We start from the raw sequence: 18,825 nt of genomic DNA on the forward strand, positions 1-18,825 counted from the left end.
TCAAAATTAAACGAGATAAAACGATAAAAAATTGGAATACGTTTTGTAACCGGTTTCATTGCTTTACGTATGTTTGTTATGTCCGTTCGGCTGTCCATCTATCCGTGTTCGATGCGTACTTATCGATCGATCAAGGCCTGGGTCATCGAGTACAATCAAAGCTAACAATAAGATACGAGAAAGTGTTTGCAGTTGGCATCGAAGCTGCTACACAGGGTTCGCGTACTCTCGTCGGATATTCAGTTTCTTTCGCGGCGCATGCTATAGATATAGAATGTTCTCGGAGTTGTCGTGTAACTCGGAGGAGAGCGATCGCGGTCGGTTCGGTACCTTTTCTATTCCATAGCGAGGTGTTGCTTCCGGTGACGAGCCTGCAGTAACCGTCGATCAGATCCGCGAGACTCTCGGCCTGGTCCAGGCTCGAGCAAGTTATGCTAAGGGTCTCGGCAGCCCCGGCTACCCTCAGCTTGATGCACGCCTTCGCGTGTTCCTTGCAGTCCGAGACCAGGGTCTGGATGGATTGTATCTGGGAGAACTCGGCAATTCTCGTCGGCTGCGTGCATCGAACAGATTCGGTTTAATCAAGCGCGTGCACGATTGCGTGGCAAAGGCAGAGCTTCCACAATAGAGGATAATACGATATTTACAGAAATACTGTCAAGTTCTTGAAAAGATATCGAGCATGTTATCTCGCGTTGTGTATATTCTCAATGTCTCGATCTCGTATTGAAAATATTTGTAATTTATTGTCGTGGCATTATCTTGACTTTCCAAAACAGAACAATACAATATCAATATTATCCCCGTGCCTCGTGGAAGTCCTAGCGAAAGGAGATCGCAGCGGGAGATGAAAAGGCAAAGCCATTGATCATCTTTACCGATGCTCAAAGAGAAAGACAGAGAAAGAGAGACCTACCACTGTTCCGCCTCTGTGAGCCATGTAAGAAATGCCTAAATCTGGCCCGATGACTAGTTCGACGGGTATAGACCAGCTGGCCTGCAAACAAGACATGGCTTTGATATCGTATCGGAATCGTATCGACCTGGGAGGCTACGGTCTAGGAGCCAGGGCCTAGAAGAGGCCGTGGTGAACGATACCCGGCTCCGCTACTCACCCCGAGAGCGCATATGAACCTCTCCTGGTCGAATCTGTAGTGCGCCCTCAGCAGGTCGAAGAACTTGTACCTGCAATCCAGTTCGGTGAGTCCGGCCACCTTCTTGAAATGCTGCTGTATCAGCTTGCGCAGCGCCTTTGGTTTCATTCCGTTCAACACGGACCGCGGGAGAAACTTGTGCAGACCGACCTGAGACCGAGAACAAGCGAAAACGAGGGAAATCAAACACCTGTGACTCTACCGGGGGGTCCTAGTCGATTGGTTTCGGATTCAAATCGGTTCTAGATTCTTGCCTCTCTCTCTAGGTACTCGAGGTTGCTCTTCTTGTCGAGGGCCATCTGGGGCATGTCCTTGTAGAAATTGCGGATCTCCAGACAGCAGAGCTGTACCGCCACGTCTTGGTCGAGAGCCGCGTGGTTGGCGCATAGGTAATCGTTTCGCACCTGAGGAAAACGTTTGGTAAGTCGACCAGCCATTTTTCAAACCGACATTGAATTTGTCTTTTTCATAAAAGAATACGCGTATTTTCGTTATTAAACGTTATTATCATTATTACCGAGCGCATCGAAATACCTGGTCGTAGTAGTAGTAGAAGGTCACTTTGTCCTTCTCGTAGAGATCGTTCAGATTCTGCGGCAGGTATCTCACCCTCAGCTCGTACCTCCACTCGCAGTTCGGATGCTTTTTCTCGTACTTCTCTTGTACCTGATACATGGTGGTGTCTTGGTGCAACCAGTAACTCTCCCCCGACCCTGGGTGATGCAGCCTCATGGCGTAGAGATTTCGGTAGTGTCTCGTGCCGACCGCCAACCGACTCGTAACGAGGGAGATGATCCCTCGCACGTCGATGGCGTCGCCGAACTTGATCACGTTGAAGCCACCTGCAGCAAATGAATTATCGTCGATGGAAGTTGGCCATATTTCATTTGAAATTCTTTCGTGCTACCATTTTTTTTGAGCAGTTTATATTAATAAATAAATGAATAAATAAGTATCCGAATATCTGAAATTCGTTTCGACTCACCGTTAGGTAGATGGACTTTCAGCGTGGCCTTGTCCATGGGGGTGGGCGATCCATGGGGCGGCGTGCTTCTTCCGCCGCCGGAGCCCTGGACACCGCCACCGCCGCCACCACCACCATCTCCCACGCCAGTGCTCATCCCCTCATGGCTGACATGGAAAAGAGAGCAGAGAAACAACAGGTATAAGAAGTATGGCAACGAAGGCCGGCTCGCGAGGCTTTCTGCAGGGCTTTTTTTGCGAGGCTTTCGCGTCAATTATGCATTATCCGGTAAAACCTCGGCTCCGCGCTGGCCCGAGACAACGTGGAAGCTTGCCTTCTCGGCGAGGAGATTCATTATTCACCGGTACGTAGAGGAAAAAAAGATTTCGCCGGGAAACGAAATCCTTATTTTTAAAAAATCCCATTTAAAAATATAGATCTTCGAACACTGTATAACAGAAAAAAAATTACCGATACTTAAGTACAGTAATCAGAGGACGTATTTCATCGCTGGGAAATATCGTAAATTAGTTAGCACACCTTAATACAATTAATTCGTAATAAGTTACAACAACTAACGAGTTATAACCTTTAAGCATCGATCACATCACTTTTCGCCCAACTTTCGTGATCGCACACTATTTTATTCTATAATCCGTCGCGCAACGTACCGATTGCAAAGTTGTTACAACAGAATAAATAATGAATGTGCAGTAAAAAAATTCACATTCGCGACAATCCTATTGATGCAATCATGTCGATCGTGTAGCGTTCGATGGACTTCCAGAACGTTCGTTGGCTTTCTTCTACGGAGCCGATCGCGACGCGAGTGTTTCAGAAAAGGTGGAGAGTTCTATTACGTTTTCAGATAGTCTTTCAGCCTCTTCGAGATTCGTCCGACGCTGAGGTACTCCTTTTCTCGATGGTTGCACGACAGCGCGATCCACCACGAGCGAAATCGACGCGTTGCGGCGTTGATCATCGTTTCCATTTGCCAGCGATCGTTCCCCGATGACGCGAGAACTTCCACGAAATAACTGCAGGTGCCGGATATATCGCGGGTAGATGCGACGATCCCGATGATCGGACTACAACTGAGCGCAGTGGCGAACGCACCTAGCGTCGATCTCGTTCGCCGTCTTATCAGCCGATCGATTCATCGTTAATCTTCGCCGACGAATTCCGCGTATCGGACACGCGTCCATTCTTTTCCTGATTCGATATTTGCACGTGGACGCGTACGCGGCCAAAAATCTATCCATTTGAACAATAATTCGAAATCCTTTGATCCGCCGCATATCCGTCAGAACGTCGCGAGCCAACAGTTTCTTATGGATAAAGTTTGTCGGCGTCTCGAGCTGGCCGAACGGCCGCGACACTTCAAAGTCTCGCGCTTTATTGGACCCGTTTAGGGCCATCGAGAGGATTAAACCTCGGTTTACCCTCTCGAGATCGCTCGAGATCTTTCGAGACCGCTCGAGGAGCCTCGGGGATGCAGTCGCCCCGCCTGTGTACCGAGCTTTTAAGATTCTTGAAACCGACCGATTAGTTTCCGCTGCATCGGAGCTGGTCAGCGGTGGGAGTCAACAGCGACTCGGCTGTCGTTCGATCGCGCGATTCGATCGAGTTTCAATCGAGATTCGATGAAGATTCTGTTCTCTTCGTTGTTAGTATATTATGCGTATACGTTTCTTCCATTTTTAAATTGTTTCATAGCGTTGTAATTGATACAATAGCATTTTTATTCTGTATTAAGTCTATCTCAATATTAAATGTTTGTTTCTTATTGTAAAAATGGATTTTCACCCGCGTGTATGTATAAAGAAATGAAGAATGAAAGAAACAAAGCGATTGGTCGGGGCGCGCACGATTTCCCGGTGTTAAAGCAGCGTCACGTAGCCGTGGCACAGTCGAAAGCGTTCGAATGCGTTCTCAACGACACCGCGAAACCGGAGGTTTATCGAAGAAAGGAAAACGCAAGGAGCCGAGCAAGAGGAAGAGGAAGTGGAAGAGGAAGAGACAGAGAAGAAGTTCTTTGAAAAGCCACGCGGACGCGTGTGTATGTATGTAGGCATCGGCCGCGTCCCGTGGTTCCGTCGACCGTGTTTCAAGCGGCGAAGGGTTTTCAAGAATTTCTAAAGCCGCGGCGCGGCGAACACTGCGCCCCGGCGACGATGACGCGCCAATTGTTCGAGCAAGCCGTCGCGAATCGCGTCGCAAATGGTCGTCAACCGCGGCACCGAGCGGAGACAATATCGTCAACTTCTCTTTTATCGTGGAATTGGCTCCTTTCAGCCGGAAGTCGAATTTCGCTGCTATTAAGCAAGAGAACAACGGAAGAGAGAGAGAGAGAGAGACAGACAGAGCAGGAGAGAGAGAGAGAGAGAGAGAGAGAGAGATTGCGCGCTCTTCGGCCCTGACCCGACGCTCGCAAAACTACCACGCACCTGCGACTATCGCCCACGCACTTTACCTTTCACTATTACTTTCTCTATTGCGCTCTTGCATCGTCGCGGAGAAGTTTTGAAATACAAGTATTTCAACCCTAGGACGACCCCCTGAGGTCATCGATGACCTCACGACATTTTTCATTCGCACGCAGACGTCTAAATAAATATTGAAAAGGTGTAAAGGATGTCTTGTGTAAAGTCGCAGGGTCTCAGCAAAGATAAATACACAGTATAATAGATAAATATTAAATTATCGAGGTTCTCCTTAGGACCGATCGCCTTCCGTCCGTCGTTCCGAAGCGTACCTCGCACGGGACACCTTGTGGAACTTCCATGTGCCAAGGGTGTCCGGACTGTAGGACTCGGAGCAGCCCAGCTGACCGAGGGAGCACAGCAAGCCCCCGTTCTCCTTCCTCCATCGTTTCTCCCTCGGGTAACCTTTGTCCCTCTTGAGGAAGAACACCCCTTTCGCGTCCTTGGCGAACGACTCGAGATTGTGGCCGCGGCACGCCGGCCAGGATATGCCGTTCGCTTTGCGTTCCAGCAGCTCCAGCATCGCTGGTCGCTGTCGCTTCGACAACCTTCGACGAACTATCACCGACGGCCGTGCAACAGATCCGGTACGAATAGAAACGAATCCGACGGTTCCATCGGATCGTGAACCGGGAGACCACGAGGTTCCCAGCGTCTCCAGAGACTCTAGAAACTCTGGATATTCTATAAACTGTTCTAAAGACTCTTGGAGCCGATCTTTGAAAAGATCGTTCGCGGTGGCATCGCAGTCACAGGTCACAGGTTTCGCTCTTCCACTTTTCCCATCGCGAAACACGAGGCTGCTGCCTCTCGAACCGAGGCTCCGTCAACCGACACAGCGGAACGTTCGCATGGATCTCGTCTTACAACGAAGAGACGTATCTCCGTCGACGGTGAACGGCGATCGGTGAGCGAGACGAGGGTCGGTGGAATTTTAAATTGGCCGATGCGACGCACAGTGGTATGGTCGAGATGCGATGCATGACTGAAACGCAATTTCTTGGGTTTGATATTATTGAATTTAAGTTAAAAACTCTCAGTAATTGTACGGTTAGGAGCGCGGTGTTTTTTCCACGAAAACTTAAACAATTAAAACAAGGATAGAATAATCTCAACAAATAGATGCCGACGACATTATTTCGACGCTCGAGCAAGCAGCGAAGCGGCGAGCGCGCTCGTCGCCGACCGCTCGTGTCCAATTTCAAAACAACTCATGATTTTTCGAACGTTTTCGACGACCCGATGAAAAACTGTTTCCAACTGAAGTCGGCCAGCGATCGTTTTTTCTTTTTCTCGGAGCTATTCGGCCGTTGCAAAAGTAACGGTTTTCCAAACAGGCAGCTCACAAAACACCGAGATTGCTTCCATAACAACCCAATAGAATATGAAATGAAGCTTACAGAAGAGGACTGTAACTCGAAGCATTGCGACAAAGATCAAATAATTTTCGGTCACGGGAACTGTATTCCCAGACCACTGTGCGACGGTTCAACGTCCTTGTTTCGGCTTTCCGAGTGGTGGTCGATTATGGCAACGCAACGGGGGGTAGACGAGACCGCCTTGTCGTCTTCGATCCGGAATTGCAGCCGAGACGCACCGAGAAGTCACCGAAAATACACCAAAAAATTTCCACCGACGGCAACGAAACGTGAACGGTCCCCTCGGGTCTCTCTATCCGTAGGAAAGACACGTCGGATCGATCTAGGTTGGTCCGGCGTTCCACGGAAACTGATCGATGCGACGTCGAAACGGACAACCTGCCGTTCTCTTCGAGTCTCTCTTCTCGCTCGCTCGTTCGCCGGAGCCGTGTGGCGGCGGCGACGATGCCCGACGGGACGGTTCTCTTTCTCTGGGCGAGCTGGTTCGCGGGACGCGTGGGACGATCGCGCGAAAAATCGCGTCGCTATCGTAATTCCTACGGCGCAAATGAACAGGCCCGATATATCCAGGTCGGCGATCGGGCGAGCCGATCGAGCGAACAGACTGCCTGGAGACGCCGGTCAACCGATCGGGTCTTTCGCAAGCCCCGTTCGCTTGTCGTTGTCTCCGGACCCGCGATGCCGACGGTTTTACGCGTTCTCTCCTCTTGCACGCGTGTATACGATAAACATTCGTTTATGCAAGCGCGATTAGATTCGCGTCGCGGGATCGCGGATCGGCGTGAAAGGTTGCCGGATGGAGCGCGGCCCGTCCGCTGGCATTTAGACGACCAAACAGCACGTTAACAATACCAGCTTCGAGCTTTACGATCTTGTACACTCGATTTCGTTGGATGGCGTCGGCCCGTTGTTCCCGCGCCACGAGAAATTCTCGGCGACCCGCGACGCCGGCAATACGGTTGTAAACGGCGATTCGTTTCTCGACTCGGTTAGGTCTCGCCACGGCGAACGTTACATTTATATTACACGTTTGTAATGGTAATAATATTTATCCAACGAGCCGGACCCTTTAGAATGTAACTCGGATCCTGGTAGGGCGGACGCGTGAACGACGAACGACGGTGGTCCTTCCAGCTTCTAAAATTACGACCGGCGCGCGGCTTGAAAGCTCGTTGAACCACGTCCGCCCACGAAAAGCCCGCCATCGGCTAGACTTTCCAACAGACTCGCGACCGAGTGCTCTCGCCGCCAGTCCACGCGGACAACGCGGAAACCGTCGAAAATATGGTCTATCGATTGTTTAATGCATCAATTGCCGATCCGGAATTATCTCGTGGTAATATCAGAAGAGGAATTATTTGCTATGACTTTTTGGAAATTGTAATCTTTATCTTATTACTGACTGAAATGTCAGCGTATAAAACCGATTTCTTCTGTCCTACGACACACTAGATTAATTCTACGTAATCCTTTTAAAATTCCACTTTTCTTGCGTCGCGTAACAAAGCGAGATTTTCGTTGAAATTGCCAGATAAAGAAATAAATAAACGCGTTCTTCCTTCGGGTTGGTATTCGAATTAAAATCGTAGGTGGAACTCCGGCTGGTTGCCGGTCCACCTTCGCAGCGTTTTAATTTTCCTCTCGAGAGCATCCGAACGACTGGAAAGACGGGACGGAAACGCATCGCCGTGGGGCGATATCGGTGTTTAAATAGTTCTCCCCGGCGAAAACGCGGCTCCGATGGTCCCGGAGTCCCGAGACCGAGCGAAATCGGTGGTCGTCTTTCGAGAGTTTCAGTGCCCTGCGCTACCAGCCGGTCGCCGCCGCGGATTCACCGAAAACTTTTCTCATTTGCAGCGCGCGCCTTCTTCCGCCGCTCCGAGACCAATTTTCTGCAGTAATTCGAGGCCCCGTGTTCCCTTATTTTTCCATGTCCGCGAGGAAAACGAAGAGAAAACGAGCTTCCGAACGGAGAACCGTTCTGACTCCGAATTTTAATTTATTCATTTGTAAACGGATTAACCAATGCCGTACGATTTGTTTTTTTTTTTTTTAAATAACATGCGTTCGCGTTTAAATAGATTTAATCTGAAACTTCGTCATTGTAACTGTAATATGATGATTAAGAAATGAATAATATTAAGAAGGATTTTAGACATCGTACCTTAGGTTATTAAATCTATTAAATAAAAACCGATGTATATTCGTTTTATTTTCTGCCGACACCTCGCACATATACTCGCGTCTAATGAAACAGTGACGCGCGTTCCATTGAAAGTAAATCGTAAAGCAAGTGGTTAAAGTGTTTTAGAAGCGGGAAATGGAGCCGGGATACTTTTGTCGCGGCTCGTGCGGTCACACACGGATATAATCGGATTATTCGAAGTCGACGAATCCGAAAGTTGGCAAGCCGAGCGAGAGACTAGGCGACACGTTCAAGGCGGATCGGAGCGGCATCGGTTAATGGCGCCAATTAGCAACGGTTACCGAGGAGAGCTCCGTGGTCGATGACGCCAAATTCGCCATGGTTACCTATCCTCGCCTCGGCCCGCCTCGATCCCTCTAGATCCTCCTCGAGGAGGAGCAGCTCGCGTCGACGTAACCGTCGCGAAAAAAGAACCTCCCCTTTCCCTTTTTTCGAAGGGCCACTCGAGGACGGTATTATTCTCCTCTATTCTCCGTATCCCATAGGTCGTACGGTACTGTGTAAATTGCCATTCCCCCGGACAAACTTTCGTCGGCTAAACGCCTGTCCCCGCAAGGTGCATCCCGCAGCACTGCTGGTCGGAGCTAACACTTGTAGCGAGAATATTTGGAATACTGTTATATGTAAAATAAATTATTATATTCTATTTTATATTTATATTATCGCTTTTCTCACTGGTTACTTACTCGCTGGTTTCGAGGTACTGGAAGACCCGGTAGACGGGACGTCGATACATGAAGAGAAGGTCCTCAACACGCTCCACCATCATCCTAAAACCACTTCATTCGAAACGGTGGGCTCACTGATCATCACCCACCGGTAGTCACTGTTTTCATCGGCACTAGACGCGGTCACTGTTCCTCTTCCTCCAACGAAAATCGTGGAAATCGACGCACCGTCGTCGATCCGATGAGATCGAGTTCTACGATCCCTAACAAATTCACCACGGCACCGATCTCAATCGAACCGCAGCCGAACGCGCGAAACGTGTAAAACTCGGCGAACGCGTGCCACCTCTTGCTTCTTCAGCTTCCACTGCTCGCAGGTTTTCAAGAGCGTACGAGGCTGTGCAGCAGAATTCAATGGGATCTCGATGAGAACTTCGACGAGATTTCGACGAAAATTTCAACGAGTATCGGAGCTCCCGATGCGACTCTAACGCCCGATGCAACGCCGCGCCGCGCCGGCTCTTCCTTTTCCGGTGCATTCGCTGTATCGCCGCTTTCGAATCAATACGTTCGACGGATAACACGCGCGACAGGTGCAACCGGGAGGAGAACTTTATCGCCCCGGCTTCTCGTCGCCGTCTACTAACCCTCCGGGCGCGACGTTCTTCAAGACCCTGCGACGACACCGAGCTCCATTCCGATCCACCTTCGACTCTTCGCCTCGAGATCGCTAAAATTCCAATCGTCCGCGATCGAGACGTGGCAATTTAGATCCGAAACTCGATTATTATAGCATTATAATTGTCCTAATTGAAGCTAAGAAATTCTGTATCAATCCTTTGTAGGTGAAGGGCGAAGAAAATGCAGCAGATTATATAAAATGAAAGTACCACAGGCCAGAAAATCTATTTCGCATTACGAGTTATATTGACTCCGACTGTAAAAAGTTCACTCGCAAAAGTGTCGTAGTTTCTTTACCGAAAAAACTCTCGAATAAAAAACGTCATCCACGCTAGAACACCCGCTTGAAATTCCGAGTTTACGTAGCCGGGTATCGCGATGCGTGGCGGGAATCCCTCGTCCCTTATCGCGGGTTACCCTCGCGCGACGCGGCGTCGGATTCGCGGTAAACTAGCAAGGAACCGAGCCGAACGGATAGCGATCTCGCGTGCAGTTGTCTTTAGGTACGCGGGACTAAACGCGCACCTAACCTACCCCAATCGGAACGCAGGGCACCGCCTAAGCCGGCCGGTCGCCGGCTGCGAGCTGCAGGCTGCAGGCGATGCAGACTATACAGCAGGCTGTGTGCAAGCTGCAGTCCCTGCAGGCCGTGCAGGCCGGCCCGCAACGCGTACGCCCCGGACCGCCCCTATCCGCCCATCCCAGCACGCTCGCCTGGCCATCAACCCCTGTCTGCCACGTAAATTCCCTCGGATGGAACGTAAACACGGAGCATTTCCGGCCTACCGGCGATCGCCTGCGCCGGTGAATGGCCTCGAGACACCCGCTCGATGTGTCCACCAACCTCTCGGATACAGTTGTCCGAGGAGGACCACCTTTTCGCGAATTTAACCCCGAACCCAACACAGTCCAACGACCCGTTTAACGCTATGATAGTACTAAAGACAGGTTCACGAGAATCGATTGAATAAATTACATTACCGGGAGACAGTTATTGTAAAACTATTCGAAACTGTACAAAATCGAAATAAATTGGATTCCCCCAGTTTTACGAGGCCTTCCACTTCAGTCAATTTCATCGCTTCCTTTTTATTGCTTCTCCTGCGACGAGGCTTTTCCTCTATCCGTATGCCGAATAAAGAACGAAATATATGAATGAATAGTGAACAAATAAATAGAAACAAATAAACTAAATTCGGGCGATTGCTCTCGGCGTATCGCAAACGAAAACGATGCGGAAATAATTGGTGAGTCGAAGATTTGGAAAGAGTCTTTGGTAGAAAGAGAACGAACTATTCATAAATTGATGTAATTAACTCTAGTGTAATTTATAATATTGGGAGAAAACGTGTCGCTACTGCCGGCAGAAAATTCGTAGGGTCTGCGCGACTCCCGGTAAGGTATGCAGCCTATTTCAAGATGGACACCACCCACGTCTGTCTGCAGTCTCTGCAGAGCCGACCACCGCAGCGTTGCTCCCTTCGTCGTCGCGGTAATTAACCTCCGCGAATCCTCCGTGACCCGAGCAGCTCCCTTCCCGCATCGGGAGAAAATGAAACGCGGCCGCGAATACACACGGAGCAAGACACGGTTTCGATCGATGCTATCGATCGCCGGTTGCCGAGGGATCCGAGGGAACTTTGCGGCCGAACTCTTCACAGATCGAGGTAAACGTACTTGCATTTGCGAGCGCGCGATTCCCTGTACGCTCCACCGTGAGTGTACGCGTTTTTTGATGCAGGTTTATCGCGTTATTATTTCAATCGGACGAGGTGAAACGTACACTCGCGGTAATAGGAATATTTATGCCGTCTTCCGAAGTCGAGAGGACATCGCGGCGAGGTCTCCGATCGGCCTAGAGAGGCTCAACAGCGGGGCCCCGTAAGCTGCCGGAGAGCTTTATAGAGCACCGTGAACCGTTCCGCCGATCCAACGATGGTGGTAGCGGCGTAGCCGCGAGAAAAACACTTGCGAGCGCGTCGAGAGAAGTTTGCGGAGCGTGTAGCAAGATCGAGGGCTCTTCGGTAGAGTCGGGAGACCCCGGGGAAAGTGCGAGAAGCAGGCGAGAGAAGAAGCCGAAGAGGACCACGCGGCACGCGACCGATTTTCCGAAACGCGGAGCCCGTGGAGTACGGTGTCAGCGACCGTATCAAGGTCGTGCAACCTTGACACTCCGCTTCGAAATCTTCCTCCACTCCTCTCGCGGCCCGCCCGCGGGCTCTCGAGGCACGGTGCTTCACCTTGATCACGGCGTCGACTGCGTTATGCCACTCGAGAACTTGTGCCCTCGGTCGGCGTGCCCAAACTGCGGCTGAACTGCGGCCGAAACGCGGCGGTTGTCTTCTCGCCCCTCGCGTAGGCTTTGTTCTCGACGCTCCCTTTGAGCGCGGCTCGTGCCGGTAGATACGAGAACGGTTCGCTGGAAGAAGCCTCGCGGCTGGAACACGACACTTTTCGGGGTCGGAGCGCGGAAACGCGGATTCCCGTGACCTTGCCTGGACGCGACGAGTCCGGCGACCGTGAACCGTGAACCGTGAACCGTGAACTCGCGAACCGTGAACCGCGAACCGAGATCGGAAGCAGATCGTGGCCGTCGAACGGGTTCTCGCACGGGAAATCGAAAACGAGGCGCCTAGCAACAGCGTGTCGCGAGAACGACGCGAAAACGACGCGCGTCCGTCTCCTCGGGGTTGCGTCAGGTATACGTTTTGCCGGTTCAAGGGGAGCAGGCGCTTTGCTGGGTGCGGCAGCCTGCGCCGCGACGCCCGGCGTCCCACCCTCGCCGCGGCTCTCTCCCGCCGAGCTCTGTCTCTCTCTCCCTTTCTCCCTCTAACTCGCTCTCTTTTGCTCTCTCTCTCTCTCTCTCTCTCTCTCCCCTGCGCGTCCGTCTATTGCCCTGCACCTCCCTTCGCCTCCCTGCCAGCCGGCGACCACCCTCGTTTCCGAGGCCGACTCTACCCTCCTGACACGGCGGAGCAAACCCCCCGCGCGCCGTCCCTCGCGTTCGTGTTTCGTTCCCTGTCGGCGGACGAACGGCCGAACGAACAAGCGAGCGAGCAACCATCGTCCACGAACTTCGCAGTCGTCGCAGTGTACCGCAGTATTTATTTATTAATTCAATTAATTAATTATTTATGTATGGACCTGTTTGTAGACACGTTCAATGGAAATTCGTACGATGTGCGTACAGATGAAAATTACTATACACGGCCGTCGTAAGAGGACGTCTGTCGCATTACGAATCATGGACAATGGTAATGCCGTGGGTCGAAGAAACTATCTTGGATTTAGGGCTATAATTGCGTCGACTGCAAAGGATTAATCAACCGACAATGCCTCCATCGACACTCGATTCACCGACATCGATTTTAAGTTGACCCGCCGGTCGTACGAAATGACTATCGTTGCCAGGTAAACCGGAAATCAATGCGGGGTTGCAACGTGCGTCGATTAAGACATCGCCGGTGAAAAGATCGTACGGATGATTTGTTGTAAACTCAAACGAAAGTCGACGCATTCGGAGTAGAGAAAGCAGACCTCTCTCGTCGGCGGTCGAGCTGCCCGGTTCTCCTTTCCGCGGAAGTAACGTCGCTTTTTCGCCGGGGGTTGCGCTTCCCGGCAGAAACTTCCCGGAGACTGACTGCTCCATTTATGCGCTTCCGCGAGCGTGCTCGAACACGGTGAATGGGCCGGTGTTTCCGCGGTTCGTGCCAATTCCCGCGTTGGGACTGTGGCTCGCGAGCGGACGAACGTATCGTGTCGAATCGAATCGAAGCGAAAAGTCTGCCGAAACCGTGCGCGAGCGCACAGCGTTCCGCGTCGCGACGCTTCCAAACTTTTTATTGAATTATTTAGGGGGTTTGTATATTTAGACGAATTAAAGTATCGTCGAATTAAAGTATTTCGGATATTTTTCCTAGGCCGCGATTTAGGCGACGCGAAGAAGTACGAAGTTCTGCGGCAAAGAAGCGTCCCGGCGGAACCCAGTTGCCGAAGCGTTTAACCGGAAATGGAAACTCGTCCCAAAGAACGTGTCCGAAGTCGTTCGGTACTCCGCGGGAATCGATTCCGTTAGTTCGGCCAACTGGCAAACTAATTTCGCAAATGGCACGAGATCCGAGTTCGGGCTGGCTTCAAATGAACTTACGGGCCGTCGCGATGCCAGCTCGTCGTTACAAAAGCTTCTCGGCTTGCGAGAGATAGTTCGCTGCAAATTAATATTAATAATAATTATAGTTGGCGCAGGCTGCGCCCGTCGCCATTAGCATACATCAGCTCCGAGCATATGCATATTTACACGGTCGAGCGAGTCGTGATTTTAATTAAAACCCTTCGGAAATTTTTGAAACGACAGCGTCGATCGCGTCAATCCCATCGAAGATCGTCAGGCTGTTCCAGCCGGCTCGATCTTTGTTCCTCGTCGAGAGTCTTCCGCGGCCCAATTATTATCGGAGCTCGTCCGAAGATAGCTCGCGCGTCTGCACGCTCCGAGCTCGGATTTAACGATCGCGCACACGCGTTAGGAGATTATCGCGCGGACAGACGCAACGTCCAAGTCTGATTAATCTTTTTTTTTGCAGGCAATTTAATTATCCTCGAGAGTGGGATACAGAGAGAGAGAGCGAGAACGGGCCGGGGCGAAGTCGTCGGTTGCGGGCTGGGAATCGGGTCGGCCGACGCGAATCTGTTCCGCAAATACAATTTCCCGGTGAAAGGGAGCACCGGCGACGTAATCGGAGCGATATTAAATTCTTCGGTGAATCGGCCCGATGATTTTTCCTCGCACGAGCAATCGGAATCCCGTCGCCGTCGTCGGTCGAACACAACGTTTACCGCCGGGGCGGGGACGAGACGGGATATATCGCGGAGTTCCATCGAGACCAGACAATTAAGGGGAAATGGAGAAGCGCGGTGCACGCCCGGGGAACATCATCCTGCTATCCTATGGGCCTAAAGGAGCTTTCGTCGAACGTCCATCGAACGTTCGTCGAGCGTCCACCGGCGACCGACGTCCACCACGAGCAAATATTTGACATTATTTTCGTCCATAAAGTCCTTAACAGACTCCTCGATCCTCCAGCGATTCTCGAGAGGGGTTTCAATCTGCGGATGCTGCGATAATCTTGGATCCCTAAAACGGTTCTCCGTGTTAAAAAAAAGAAACAAGATCTTATGCATTCGCGACAAAAACGTGAGAAAATGAAACGCGAAACGGTGTTATAGTACCAGAAGAATTTAACAACGCGTTACTGGGTACTCGTTCAGATTACTCGAGTCCGGGATAAATATTCGCGTTAGCTACTGTTCCTTGGAGCCGACGCGAGAACTTCTTATTTCGCGTAAACATCCGCAGTCTAGATTATCTAGATATATTTAGCGACGACGCCGGCAATATAATTCGATCGCGACGCGAGAACATTTACGGTCCGCCGTAATAACGGTCCCGGCAGCATGGGGAAACTCTGGCCGCGACAGGGAAAACGGCGAACAGGCGAAAGGGAAGAAAATACGGAGGAATCCAGGTTGTCGTCTGCGGGCCTCCCGAGCTCGTTTCGAGACTTTCGAGCTCGAATTCTTTTCTCTCGTCAGCGTTCGCGGCAGCTGTCAGCGGCGAAGCCACCGAGCAGCCACGGATCGATAATTCAGCGTTCTCACGAGCCCGATCCAAAGAGAAGGAAACGACGAATGGACACGGGACACGGGACACCGAGGAGAGAGAGAGAGAGAGAGAGAGAGAGAGTCGATGCTCGGCCGCGTACAGCCGGCACGAGAGAAACGGAGAAAGAAGGAGAGAGTCGGAGAGAGGACGAGAGAGATGAAGGGAGAGACCAAGAGAAACCGGGGGAGGCTCCGAGAGACTACGAGAGACGAGGAGAGGCGCACGATGCCCTCTCTCCGGGCGCTCGCTAATTTGCATCGGGGATACGCACGCATCGGGAGAGAGAGAGCGAGGATCCCTTTTTGCCGAAGCACGTATCAACAGGGGTATCTAACGGTGAACGAGGGTCGAAAACTCGAACCTCGAAGGCTAGTCGGTTGTGGCTGGGGTAACGATAATGGCTCGAAAGCGCCCGCTGTTTAACGGTTTAACTCGTATATTAAATATTAGGTGATCCCACGGCCCATGAGCGCCGGGCGCCGGGCGCAGTGGTTTGCTCGCAACCCCGTCGACCGCATCCGAAGGACGATCAATTAGGCGAATGCGCGAACGCGACGGTAGCCATGCCGAACATGTTTTTCCGATAGGGAAACGAGCCGTGCTGCACGGCGGACGATTTTCTACTAAAACGAAACGGACACGAACGGAAATAAAATAGCTCTCTATAAATATCCACTGCTTTGTTGAACGATTCGAACGACTATAATGCAACGGTATCTTAAAACTCTTGAAAATAAATATAATTCATATAATTCTTCCCTCGCACTGAAGCATTCGAGACTGGAGTCACCACGAGTGTCACATAAAACGGACGTTGATCGTCATTTTTCCTTATTTTCCTAGCCGAAAGGCGACGACGATCTTCCTTGCTCTTCTGATTAAAAAAACAAGGACCATTAGTAAAACAAGGAAAAAGAAAGAACCAACGCTCGTCGCGATTCGATGTCGCGTGTCCGCGGCCCCGACGGTGAACGAGTTAATGAAATGGAACGAAATGAAACAATGATTTCAGTCGAATTTTTACAAGGAACCGAGCACAGGGCGCTGCCGGATCGACCCCCCCGTCCCTTCGGCGCAATTTTTCTCCGCGTTCCAGGAGCCGTTATTCCGAATCGAAGTCGCGTCGTACAGGATGCTGGCGCGTCAAGATTACGTACGTGCCGGGAATTCTAGGATGCGGATCGGGGACCAACGAAAAAATTCCGCTGTCGTCTATCTGTTCGCCGATCGCGGCTCTTCCGATGGGAAACTTCAATTTCGATGGCCGCCGTGGAAAGGGGGCAGAGATGTTTCTCCTATTATTCGCGAAACATTGCAAATGGAACTCTCGGTGGAATACCGAGAGAGAGAGAGAGAGAGAGAGAGACGACGGCCGATCCAGGGCGTTTTCGTTATTTTTTTCCACGGCGGAGTTTCCCCGGTAATTACGCGGTGGATGCACGGGACGGCCTTGAACTTCGAACCGACGCGCAGCGTGCACGGGAACGCACGGTGCCCGGCATCCGGTCCGCGACCGGCAATGAGCAGCCCAAGCGATCCCCGGTTTCTGCTACCGCGCTATCCCACACTGTTCCACGCTGTGGCTCACTATGCCACGCCATGCCATGCCATGCTATGCCATGCCGCGCTATGCCACGCGTTCCTTATCGCGAGCTTATCGCGCCGCGCGCCTTTCCTGCCGTTCCGGGCCTCGCTCGTTTTATTATTCTTCCGCCGAGCCCGCCGGACGCTAATTACCGAGGACGAGCCGCTTTCTACGTTTCACTCCGCCCCTGAGAACGTTCCTAATTTGTCCGACCTGGATGATGTTCCACCCTACAACGACCCACTGGGACTGCCAGCGAGAGCCTACGCAATTTTTAATTTCACTGCGAATTTATAAATACCTGCAAGATATTCCTGCACCTTTAAAAACGGAAAAAAATTTGTTTCAATTGCGTCCAGCGACGTAAATCTTTTTCGGATGCTAGACAGATTTGTTGGACGATGGATAAAAAAATTATTATATTATATTCGAATTTAAAGATTCAGGGTAATCGGATCGTCGATCCCGTTGAAATCGACGGTCAACGATCGGCGTCTCTGTCTCTTTTCGCATGCCGGGCGTCGATGGCCGATGCACGCGCTTCGCCACCACAGGTAGGATGCACCTGTGTGCCGTACTCGCCCTCGACACTGTTTGCATTTCAAACATCGCGGAACTACCGTTCACGAGTTATCTGCGAGCCGGAGGGAAGAGGATAACCAACCGGAAAGAGGGCCAGAGAAAAAGAGAGGCAAGCGTGGAGAAAAGAAAGAAGACAGAAAGAACGAGGAAGTTACGGATAACAAATGAAAATAGTGGCATTGTCCATGACGGAGCGAGCGAGTCTAGTGTTACCGAATCGATCAACAATCCGCGATCTGCGAAGGAGTCCCGTCGAACTTTCCTGCCTCGTCGATAGACGAGTACTTAATTCTACTTTCGTATACTATAATAGATTTCTGTTTATTTGACTTATTACCTAACCATTGCTTTCATTTTATTATCCCTATTATTGTTGCCGTCATTACGTTGACGTTTTTGTAAGAGAAATTAAAAAAGCACACGGTCCGTTCGTGCTAAATAAATAAATGAAATCAGAGATTCCGGGGGAAAACCTAGATTGATAAATCGAAGCTCCGGCTGGCCGGATTGTGTCGAGAAATCGCGGGAAAACTCATCGAACGCTCGCTCGCCGTGATAGCACAGATGATAAGAATGGTTGCGCGCAGCTTGTATCATCTGCGCGCGTATCGCGTAAGAGCAGAGGCTGGCCCGTTGTTCGGCGCATCGGAGGCATCGCTCGCATCGCTCGAATTGCCCCGATGCAAATAAAACGAGAACGGACGGCGGCGGATCTGACGATCCGCGGACAAAAGCATCTCCAAGTTCATCGAACCACGGGTTGACAAACGACGGGGAGCGCGTGCACTTTCGCGCCCGCTTTACAACGGGGTCACGCGCTTTGGATCTTCTTCGGTCCGACGGTACGGGAAGATCGGTTCTTTCGCCGTTCGGAAATTCGAGGAATCTTGGATCGACGTCCCGTGGAACTGTCGCATAGCAAACGCGGTGGAAGTTCGTTCGTACAAAGTACTGTGTAACAGTGAGAAAAAGACTGTGGATTTGATTAAAATGGTGGCTTTAATTTAATCACAGGAAAAATGAATTTTCATTTCTTTTCCTCGCAACCGACGCCGACAATTTTTATTTTGAACAAGGTTGAATTATTATCGTCATAAAGTACGTGCCGCGCGTAGCGCGCTAAATATTTTTTGCCGGATGCAATTGCTTCGTCACCGCGGCGACTGTTCGATCAACGAAATCAGAGCGATTACCTCGAGGAAGCGGAACGCAGAAAACAAGAAGAGAATTTCGAGTCGGTGCGGCGCGTCTCTCGGTGGTTTGCGGTGCGCCGTCCTTATCGAGCCCATTAATTTTGCGGTGCGCCGAGATCCGATAAATCCGCGGAGGATCGGGAAAGATCGAACGCGGCCGCTGTTACCAGCGTGTGTGTATCGTCGATCGTCCGACGATGCTCGTGTCGATACACGGTGGCCATAAACGATCGAACGCTTCCGGTCCTCGGGCACACCGCTGCTCGACGCG

General features: G+C 51.1%; 1 protein-coding gene across 9 annotated transcripts in view; it reads right to left on the minus strand.

The window, feature by feature from the left end:
- The window catches only part of Fak (protein tyrosine kinase 2 Fak), a 38,431-nt gene that overhangs the window by 8,647 nt on the left and 10,959 nt on the right, over nucleotides 1–18,825 (minus strand). For 3 of the 9 annotated variants that reach the window (XM_078181144.1, XM_078181143.1, XM_078181145.1), the window contains 6 exons: nucleotides 2,140–2,285; nucleotides 1,689–1,996; nucleotides 1,409–1,558; nucleotides 1,116–1,304; nucleotides 917–997; nucleotides 331–553 (listed from right to left, as the gene is read on the minus strand). In XM_078181144.1, coding sequence (XP_078037270.1) covers nucleotides 331–553; nucleotides 917–997; nucleotides 1,116–1,304; nucleotides 1,409–1,558; nucleotides 1,689–1,996; nucleotides 2,140–2,275 — 1,087 coding nt within the window. In that variant the 5' untranslated portion in view covers nucleotides 2,276–2,285. Of the gene's footprint in view, nucleotides 1–330; nucleotides 554–916; nucleotides 998–1,115; nucleotides 1,305–1,408; nucleotides 1,559–1,688; nucleotides 1,997–2,139; nucleotides 2,286–2,978; nucleotides 3,364–4,873; nucleotides 6,255–8,872; nucleotides 9,252–11,775; nucleotides 11,984–18,825 lie in introns of those variants that run through there. The other 6 variants (XM_078181142.1, XM_078181141.1, XM_078181137.1 and 3 more) reach the window with 6 other exon arrangements.

Source organism: Augochlora pura, chromosome 5 (genome assembly GCF_028453695.1).
Source record: "Augochlora pura isolate Apur16 chromosome 5, APUR_v2.2.1, whole genome shotgun sequence".
In the NCBI taxonomy this organism is placed as follows: Eukaryota; Metazoa; Arthropoda; class Insecta; order Hymenoptera; family Halictidae; genus Augochlora; species Augochlora pura.